General features: G+C 35.5%; 1 protein-coding gene across 1 annotated transcript; it reads right to left on the bottom strand.

Annotated features, from left to right (window-relative positions):
* Positions 1–1,768: 1,768 nt before the first annotated feature.
* On the bottom strand, positions 1,769–3,003 carry LOC111897406 (uncharacterized). The gene is made up of 3 exons (XM_023893366.1): positions 2,607–3,003; positions 2,310–2,555; positions 1,769–2,181 (listed from the first exon to the last, which is right to left on the bottom strand). The coding sequence occupies exons 1-3, from the start codon at positions 3,001–3,003 to the stop codon at positions 1,769–1,771; spliced, it is 1,056 nt and encodes a 351-aa protein (XP_023749134.1).
* Positions 3,004–10,797: the final 7,794 nt, after the last annotated feature.

The following is a 10,797-nucleotide window of genomic DNA, read 5'->3' as shown; positions in this document are numbered from 1 at the left end:
AACTTGGATTTGTATCTTCGTTTTGAGCTTGCGTTCTTCAACCAACTTTTGAACTTCTGAAAATTTCTTCAATTGAGTACTTGAAACTTTGATTTGGGTACTAGTATGACAGTTGTACCCGTTCTTCTTTCTTGACTGTGTGGATCTGATACTAAAGCTCTCTGTTACCGCGAGGGTAACGTGTGTCAACAAATATGTCCGTGTTTTGTGGGTCTAGAGTTATCGATAAGGATTCTTTTTAAACATTCAAAAGCAAATCATCCTAAAGCTGTTATTACCGCCCACAAAAACATTTTAGTATGTCATTTCTTTTATTATCTAAAGTTGGGGTCTCGAATTACGGTGTTTGGGTCCCCTAGTTATGACAGTTGATTCTACACTTCCAATGACAGTCCCGTCGCTTCGGATTTCTTTTTTCATTTTGGTTTTTCTTGTTTTCCCATTTCATGGAGCTATCAAATGTAAAGATTGTCTTCATCTCGTATTAAATTTATTATTATTTTTTATTTTTATTTTATGATTTATTATTATTATTATTATTATTATTATTATTATTATTATTATTATCATCATCATCATCATCATCTTTAAAAAAATTATTTTTTATAAATGCATGAAAATGGGATGCAAAAACTTTAAAACTAGAATAAAGAGGAAAAAAATATTTTTGGGTTTGATAGTTTTTAAAATGCAGAACGCAAGAGAAGAAAATGCAAATAAGAGGGTTAAAATCATTTTGAATTTATTTATTTTTATTTATTTATTTATTTTTATTTATTTATTTATTTTTTTTATGCATGAATAATATGAACATGTAAATGCATGGATGAACTTAATGTACAACTCTATCCCTCCTAAAGCTTAAAGATAAGTATCGTCCCCGATGCTCGGAGAGGGCGGAACAACCTATTGCGGAGGAGGAGGCGGCGAGTGGTACCCGGTTGGGTAAGTGTCCAAAACAGTCACAAGTGCACACCAATTGAATTTTTAAGCAAAATATGGACGATTAAAGATATGGAAAGAATTTACCGAATCGTTTTTGGAGCCTTGCAGTTGGTGGTGAGAACATCCTCTTCAACCTCCCCACGCTTGCCTACATGAAGTATCAAGCCCAAAAGCACAAAACAAATTGTGAAAGTTTCGGACCTAGGGGTTCTTAGAATAGAGAAATTGTTTTGGGGTGAGTTATGGGTTAATGGGGTGATAAAAAACATATTTGACACTAAACTCAATTTTTTTTTTGCTGCTGCGTCAACACGACCCGTGTTGATTTGCATTAAACTGACACGTGTCGTGTTCAGCAAAAATGTTTGAAAATGGCATTGGACTTTGAACACAACCCATGTTAATTTGCACTAAACTGACACGGCCCGTGTTCAGCAAAAAGGTTGAAAATGGCATTGGACTTTTAACACGGCATGTGTTGATTTCAAGCCAAAATAGGCACGACCCGTGTGCGCCTCTACATGCAAATGCCAAATTTTGAACCCTCGAAATCCCCAATCGTTCGGAAAATGATTTTTGTACCCCGAGATTCATTTTGAAGGCTTAAAAACATATTGCAACACATTTGGAACATTAAAAACTAAAAACTTCAAAAAAAAACGAAAATGTTTTAAAGTAAAAGACGAAAATACCCCCAGGTTGCCTCCCGGTTAGCCGCCCTTGTTTTAAATCGTTGGCTCCAATTGGCCCCGAAATATGTTTCATTCTAAGTATGTGGGCCTTTCCAACGCATCAATCTTCTCGCTACCTCCTTCAATATAACTTACAACCTTCCTTTGGCTTTCTTTTTGCGCACAAACCAAAAAGGACTTAAATCCTTAATATCAGAGATTGTCCACTCAGTCCTTATTTGGTATTTATTCAACATGATTATCAACTCATTCTCTTCCTTCTTTGATAGTTTATTTGAGTTGATGACCGGTTGGGTGCCCTCCTTCTCGATATGTATATTCTTTAAAGGTTCTGGTAGAGTTTTTGATCCTGAATCTTGTGCTTGTTCCACCGGTGGAAGGGGTTTGACTTTGGTTGTAGGTGGCGTGGACTTCATTTCATCAATCCACATATGCTTCTTGTCATCAATAAACTCTAAAATCTCCAACACCTCATTATTTATATCGAACTCCTTTGCAAGTTCTTTGGCTTTGTTCCTGTCTAGTTTTCGTGACAAAACTAACTCTAGAAATTCATTGTTAGACAAGTCTAAAACTTTTTTATTGAGGGTTGGATTATATTCACAAGATTGACAGATTGAACATCGGAAGGAGCCTTTTTTTCTTCTTGAATATGGAAGTTGATAACTTCACCATCAAATTCCATAGTTAAAGTTTCGTTGTAGACATCAATTTTTGTTATAGAAGTTTTAAGAAAAGGTCTACCCAAAAGTATAGAACTTGAAATTGGAGAGTCATCATCTCCCATATCTAAAACATAAAAATAAGTTGGGAAAACAAATTCATTGATTTGCACTAACACGTCTTCTAGTACACCGTTTGGGTGTACGATTGACCGGTCAGCAAGTTGGATGATCACACCGGTTTTGCTTAATGTTCCTACACCAATTGATTTAAAAATAGAATATGGTAGGACATTTATAGACGCACCTAGATCAAGCATGGCTCGAGGTACATCAAGATTCCCCAATTTGCAAGGCACAGTAAACAAACTGGGATCCTTGCACTTTGGGGCATCCTCTTTTGCAAAATCGCGGATACGTTTTCCCCGACTGTTATAGTTTGGTTTCCTTTTATTTTTTTTAGATACACAAAGATCCTTAAGGAACCTTTCATATCTAGGAACCTGCTTGATGGCCTCGAGGAGTGGGATGTTGATTTGAAACTTGTTTAATATTCGCATGATCTCACTCTCCTCCCGTTCTTTCTTCGTGCTCTTTAATCTTTCGGGAAATGGAGCAGGTGTGGCTTTAGATTCAGTGATGAAGGGCTTCTTTTTGGTTGTTTTATCTTCCTTCTTCTCTTCTTTGGTTGCGTCTTCAATCATTATTTATTCTTCCTCTTGATCAACCGACACTTTTGGACAATTGTAACTCTTTTCGCCTCTCAATGTGATGGCACATACGTTGTGTCGTGGGTTCGTTTCAGTTTGGGCGGGCAAATTTCCTTGCGAATTTGGTTTGCTTATGGAAGTAGCAAGTTGTGAAACTTGTCGCTCTAAGTTCTTTGTGCTTTCTTTTTTTTTCTTGTTGGAAAGCTTGTGTACTAGTTGCCAAACTCTTCACTATGTCCTCTAAGGACATACTTGATGAACCTGCTTGTTGTGGAGGGTGTTGTGGCTGTCTTGGTTGAAAGTTTTGTGGTGGAAAAGGTGATCTTTATTGGTATTGATGTGCTTGACTTGGTTGATAGCTTCCCTGGTGATTTCCTCCCCAACCTTGATTGTTGTTCCATTTTTGGTCACCCCATGGCTGATTGTATCCTCTTCGATTTGATTTGGAATAGCCTCCCATGGCTTTTTCTTCTTCATAATCCTCCTCTTGAAATTGAGGTCACATATCGGTTGGGTGCCCCACTTGAGTACAAATACCGCAAGGTCGGGGTGTGGGCTGCACACCTTTATCTTTAGCTAACATCATAACCACTATTGTAAGCTCGGACAATTATGCTTCAATTTGAGGAGTTTGGACTTCCTTTAAACCTCGGGGTGCATCAGTGTACCATTCTTCATCATGAATTGAATGCTTTGAATCTCCAACCATGTTCTTGATTAAGTTGCAAATTTCGGTTTGAGTCTTGTCGGGTAAAGACCCGCCACTTGAGGCATTAAGAAGCCTTCTTTCCATTGGAGTCACGCCTTCAATGAAGTGTTAGAGGAGATGGTATTCGGTGATTCCATGCTTTGGACATCGGGCACAAAGTTTCTTGAATCTCTCTCCAATATGTGTGAAAGGCTTCTCTTTTATGCTGTTTGATTCCAATGATTTCCCTTTGTAGGGATGAAGCTTTCATCTCTGTTAAATATTTGTCCAAAAAGAGGCATTCAAGATCTACACAAGTAGTAACCATCCCTGGTGGGAGGTCATAGAGCCAGTCTTTTTCTGCATCTTGCACCACGAAGGGGAATGCCCTAAGCTTGATTTGATCCTCTGTGACATTGTGTGGTTTCATGCCCACACAGACAACATGGAACTCGGTGAGGAACTTGTGAGGATCTTCATTTTCCAGGCCTCTAAAGGTTGGGAGTAAGTAACCTCTAAAGGATCTTCATTTTAGTTCTAAGTTGGTGGCTGCCGGATATGTGATGCAAAGAGGTTGTTGAGTAACCTCTTGCCTTGCCCATTGGCGAAGGGTTTGCTCGGGTGGTGGATTTGGAGATGGATTCCCTCTATGGTTATCTACCATGGTATGAGTAGTGGTTGAAGTTTCTGTGGGTGTAGTGTTTGGGATATTATAAGTAGGTGAAGAGGGTGGAGTGGTATTTTTGGGTGATGATGGTAGTGGTGAGAGTGAGAGAGTTTTGGTTTCGGATGCGGATACACTTAAGAGGGGTATATCCTCCCAAAGGTTAATGACTAGAGGGGTGGATTATGAAGAAGTCTCAAAATCCGATTGCCTCTTACGAAGCTTGGCTTGCTTCCATAACGTCTTTGCAGTCTTCTCTATCTCTAAGTCAATTGGCAGTGGTGTACCTGTACGAAAAGATATTGGCATAAACAGTTAGTAACATTGTGTCCCCGACAACGACGCCAATTTGTTAGGGGTGTCAAACCCAACAAATAAAGGGGTACGATATACTCCAAAAGAACATTATTATATTGCATTAAAAGGTAGTACAAGGCAAGTAGGGTCGATCCACAGAGAAACGGGACAATCAGTCTATACCTCTTTGCGCAAGGTAATTTGGTCACCAACAGTAAAGAGGGGGGTTTTGAATGCAATGATTAGAACAAATAACTAAAGACACAAGTAAGAGACTAAATAAGTGAATTAGATTCAGAAACTGTAAGGACTCCAACTCTATGTATGACAACTTAGCAATGCGATTCAAAGATGACTAGATACTTGCTCAATTCTATATAAGTTGGTACTTGAAAGTGTTAACAAGCTCTAACACTTCCCATTCACCACATTAATTAACCAAAACAAGCCCTTTGATTAACCCTAACCTTACTAACCTAATCTAAACAAGCTCTTAGAATTAGATTAAAAGATTACATTAAGCTTTATGTGAATGTTTCCAACAACACCCAATACTCCTCACAAGATCAGGAGTGTAAGAATGTGTAAATAAGATTTACACTAAATTCATTCAATGGAAATCAGTTTAGTGCTTGTTACTTAGTCCAATTCACAAAACAATTATAGATTTTGCAAAATAGATAACTTGAATGACCTAACCCTAATTCAAATGGCCAATAAGAATCACAATTAGAATCAAACATTAGATTAAAGCAAAATCAATTTCACTAGATAGAAATTAAAATCAAACATCAGGTCATATGATTGAAATCAATACTAAGAAGTCAAAACATGAAGTTGGAGAAACTAGGGTTCTATCCACACATGGCTAGAACAAGATCATAAGTCAAAAGATGGAAACAATGTGCAATTACAACTTACATATAAGAGAAATAATGTTTCCAAATGATAAATGATCAAATCCTTGCAAAAGCCTTCAAAATCCCCTTACCAATAGTGCTCTGATATGATGTGTGTGTAAAAATGACCCTCATCCCGTAATATGAAAGATAGGAAAAACTGTCAAAATGTAGTTTTTGGGTCGAACACAGCCCGTGTCAAAATAAGCTAAACTGACATGGGTCGTGTTCAGCATGGTCAACACAGCCCGTGTTGAAATAGGCTAAACTGACACGGGTCGTGTTCAGCAAGGTCAATAGCTTTTTCTTGGTAAAACATGCCTCGTGCCCACTTTTCTGTGTAAATCCAACACGACTCGTGTATTCCTCTGACTCCGAATCCAAACTTGAGTTTTCCAACCTATCCGTTCTTCACCCGATTATCCCGAAATCTTCACCGATGCTTCCCGGCACCTCCCAAAGAGCGATCTAACTTCCGGTTTACCTGAAAAGAACATGAAAGTGTGAAAATAAGGTTACTCTAGAGACTAACATAAATTGGATGAAATGCACGAAAAATGAATAACAACTATGCTAAATAGATGCATAAAAGGGACGAATAGGTGTGCAAAAAGGTGCACAAAATGCACCTAACACGTACAACGACTTTCGTCAAGACTATTTATCCTAAATAGTTTTCTATCAAAGACATCTATTTACGTAACCAATCATTTATACTATAAGGAGAAAATGGGGTATTACATAATAACCTCTTACGCAGCTTGATCTTGATCTTATTTACCCCTTCTTAATGCTTCTTGATCCAACCATGTTGCTTAAATGATATGACCCAAAGTAGAATCCTTATAATGGAATCACACCTAATGACTCCAAAAAGAGAACCAAAAGAAAACTAGGAGAGGCTTAAATTTCTTTAAACCGTGGGAAGGATTAGAAAATTTGTTCCATAGAGAGAAATGGAAGAAGTTGGAGAAAATATCCAGCCAAGGTGCAAGGAGGAATGAAACCCCCAACACCCTATTTATAGCCTTAAATCACTTGCCATGTTTCATCTACCATCCCATGTTAGATGAAGATATAATTCGAAAATCACCTCACATCTAATGTGGAATGGAGATTTCAAAATTCCTAGATTCATTCCAAAAAATCCCAATTAGTCGATCTTTATCACACTCGTCTTTCGATTCTTGGTATGTAATTCGTTTATTGCCTAATAATAATAATAATAATAATAAATCGATTTATTAACTTATTTAGTATTTATAAGTCAAGGGGGTGTAATGCATTTTCTAGAAAGTTGTTTTGAAGAAGAAATCAAAATTGGGGTAAGTTTAATTTTCATGTCAAACCATAAGGACCATTTATGTCAACTGTATAAATTCGTTTTCTCTTTCCTTGTTCATCAAGCGTAACTACTGTTTTTGTTCTTTTTTGTCTTGTTGTCGGCAAAAATTGAATGTAGGAAAGGGAGTGGTCCTAATCCCTTAGATGTCATTCCCTTCGACTTATAGATCGATTACCTTCTACTTTTTGGTTGTCAATCCCGAGAACAAGTCGAGGTTCTCTCTTGGTTTCCATAGCTATTGTTTGTGAAAGTTTTTTCTAAAACTCGAACCAAGCCATCAGAAAAACATGTTTTTGCGAGAATTCTGTCTTGGAGCTCTTTGTTATCGATTTTATCTAGTTCTAACCCTTTTTAATATGTTTGGGAATGCACATACCCTAATACTTGTATAAAAGTATAATAATTACGTATGATTGTTTGTTTGGTAATTGTTTGTTTATTTGTATATGTCGACATATTGTGGGTGGATTGAGGGCAGACGATTGTATGAAAAAGACCGAGATATTCGGGCAGATCAACTTCATGTTGAAAGCCAAAGGGGCGGACCAACTTTATGTTGAAGGCCAAAGGGGCAGATCAACCTTGTGATGTAGGCCATTATGTACATGCATTGTATGTGTATTGTGGTGTGGGGTATTTTGGGAACTCACTAAGTTTTGGTTTATAGTTGTAGATTTAAATATTTCAGGTGCTTCAGAGGATCGGGGAAAGGTCAAGGCTTGATTGTGCATACTCTTCGGCAACTTTCATGTTTTTAGGATTTTGTTTGATATAATACTCTTAATTTTGGAATTTTGATGAGATATAGATGATTTAATGATGTTGGTGTTTTTTGAAAATGATTTTAATTAACTTTAAAAATTACAAATTTTTACTCTGGTTTTTGGGACGTTACACAATATTTTAACTAATGAAAAAACTGCAAAATTAGTCCTTGTGGTTTCATAAAAAATGTGGATAGGGTCCAAAAAATTTCGACTTGCATACAAGGTCCAAAATGAAGGATTTTCCGTGATTTTGGTCCCAAAATTAACTATGTTTTGTGGTTTTGGTCCTTGAAAAAACTAAAAGGACGATTTTGCCCTTTTAATTTATTTTACCAATTTTTATATTTACTTTAACATTGTTTTAATTTAAAAAAAGGAAATCAGCCAACCCTATTCCCTTGGCTCTCTTTGACTTCTCTCTCTCTCTCTCTCTCTCTCTCTCTCCCTCTCTCTCTCTCTCTTCCTGAACCAACACGCCATAACACACATATACACATCTCTTGATCTCTCCGACAAAACCCACACACATAGAGAATCGATCTCTCAAAAACCCCAATTGTATGAACGATCAGTCAAATCAATCTCTAAAAACAACCCATATGTATGGATCAATTTTCAACCCATGTGTATGAACGACCATTGTGGTGTTTTGGCTACATCAAATTGTGGGTACGATTTATTCAGCAATTCCAGACCACCACCATCAATGAAATTAGGACCCTTAAGAACAGGTCAGAAATTAGGGCTCGTCACAATGTCTCAAGCTTTTCTTCATTTGCCTCAATATATCCATCAGAGAGTATGTTCAGTGATGATTATTGTGAAGAAGGGCATGTAGGAGGTGAGATGACAATGGTGAAGAAATTATAAAAAGTCACTATCTCTCAAGCTTTTTATCTGTTTCTCAGCGAAACTATCCCATTGTAAAAACCCGACGCAAGGCTCTAATTCGAGGTTCTGCTCCTGATTCAGGTCACTCTCATTCGAATCCTCTGATAAGCATGCCAATCGATGCAATTCTCTTGATCGCTACTATACATCGAGAAATGACATTAATCAGAAGACGTAGAAGACGATGATTTAGGAGATTCATGAAAAGAAACCATGGTAGATCGTAGGATTTACCAAGGACAAAAATTACATCTACATCGTATTCTTCATAGATTTCCAAATAAACAATCACCATTATCGCAAAGGGACCAATCGAGATGAAGTTAAAAAAAACGAGGCGATTAACAGATTTGTGTTAGAGACTAGAAGGATGAAAATGATGGAAGATATATATATATATATATATATATATATATATATATTTATATATATATATATATATATATATATATATATATATATATATATATATATATATATGAGGGGCATCGATAGGGGTAGGGTGGATAGGCCTAATTCTTTTCTTTCTATTTTTATTTTAATAAAGTATTTAAAATGGTTTGAAAAAAATGCAAAAAACAAATGAAAAGGGTAAAAGAGTCATTTCAAGTTGTTCAGGGACCAAATCCGCAGAAACTTTGTGATTTTGGACTAGTGGTGCAAGTTGGAAACTTTTTGGACTGCATCCACACTTTTTTGATAACCACGAGGACCAAATTTGCAGTTTAGTCTTAAATAATTAATATTCAACCTCTTGAATTAATTAATTCTACAACAGTTTCTGATTAATTTATTAAACATAATAACTCCTTATGTCTATTCTTTTAATTCCTCATAACAATGTCTTGAAAACAACCCAAAATGATATTGTTATCATTTAGAAATATTAACAATAGATAATGATCTTTGATACTATTTTCAACAGTTTTTATGTACGTTTTGGGCCCAATTTCTTGTTTAGGTTACTAATCAACTTCACTTCTTTGTCTAAAACTAGAACACATTTTCTTTCAAATCAAAGCGCTTGAAATCAACATTCAAAGAAAGAGTTCGATTGAAATCGATTTTGATCCTGCCTCGTTCTCTATCATACACGTGAAGGTAAAATCATTTATGGTAGGCAACGATCTCACATTCCCTAGGATATCTCCATATTTAAAAAATCGCATCCTTCAAGGCTTTAAAAAGACAACACTACTTTTTTCCATGCATTATGGTTCTTTTATTCTGAAAAAATCATAAAATTCAACACCCTTCTTGTTCATAAAATATAGTCTTCAACCTAGACAACACCCTTGTGATAAAAAAACCATGGTCTTCCAGTTTGATTCTCAATTCTTTTTTGTTTTCTTATAATTGTTCTTAACTTTCTCTCTTCTCGAGTCTTGACATTTTTTAAGTTGTAAGTAATTGAATATGCCTTGTACTTTTGAAAGATTTTTACTTTTTAGAATATGTTTCCGATTCAATTTTTTATTTTTTATTATTTATTTATTTGTTTTTTTACAGATTTTAAGAATAATACATTTGGTTGCTCAAGAGTTAAAGAATTTTTTATTTCATTCTTTCTAAATAGTTAGAGGCATTAAACATTTTTTATCCTTCATCTTTTCTGTTTTTTAAGAGATAAATATTGTATATGATTAAAATTCTAACATCTCTTTTGATTTTGAATTTTACAAAATTTTAGTTTAATTGATTTTCATCCAAAATCCAATTTTACATATTTTTTAGAGGTAAACTACAAAGAAGGTTAGTAATTCCAGATATTATAGATTTTGAAAAGGTAATTAATAATTATTATTATATCATATTATCAATTTTAGATTTTAAATTTTACTCATCCTAATTTTTATTTTTTTGTCTTTTTGATTCAGATTTTTACATTTAAGTTTTTTGTGTAGTATTTTGAATGAATTTTTTCTTTTAAAATGATGATTATAAAATTTACAAGCTTTAAGGCCCTTTTTTTACTAAATTGCATAGAGCCTCCAAATTCTCGGGTTGGCCCTGCCGATAAAGCTAACATCTTGGTATAACGAACCCCTTTGGGGAGACTCCCTGCGATAGTGGTGTAGCCACATATACTCCAGGCGAGTCCTAGGACCTATCTAAGTTTTAATATTTTATAGAAATTATATAGAACTTATACTAGGACCTACCTTTTAGTATTGGAAAATATAAATGACCTATCTAACTCAGTATGAGGAATCGTGTAACTTTTTGTTCTAGATTCG

The sequence above is a fragment of the Lactuca sativa genome, chromosome 6, assembly GCF_002870075.4.
Source record: "Lactuca sativa cultivar Salinas chromosome 6, Lsat_Salinas_v11, whole genome shotgun sequence".
NCBI classification, from domain to species: Eukaryota; Viridiplantae; Streptophyta; class Magnoliopsida; order Asterales; family Asteraceae; genus Lactuca; species Lactuca sativa.
This window is presented reverse-complemented; position numbering and strand designations above follow the sequence as displayed.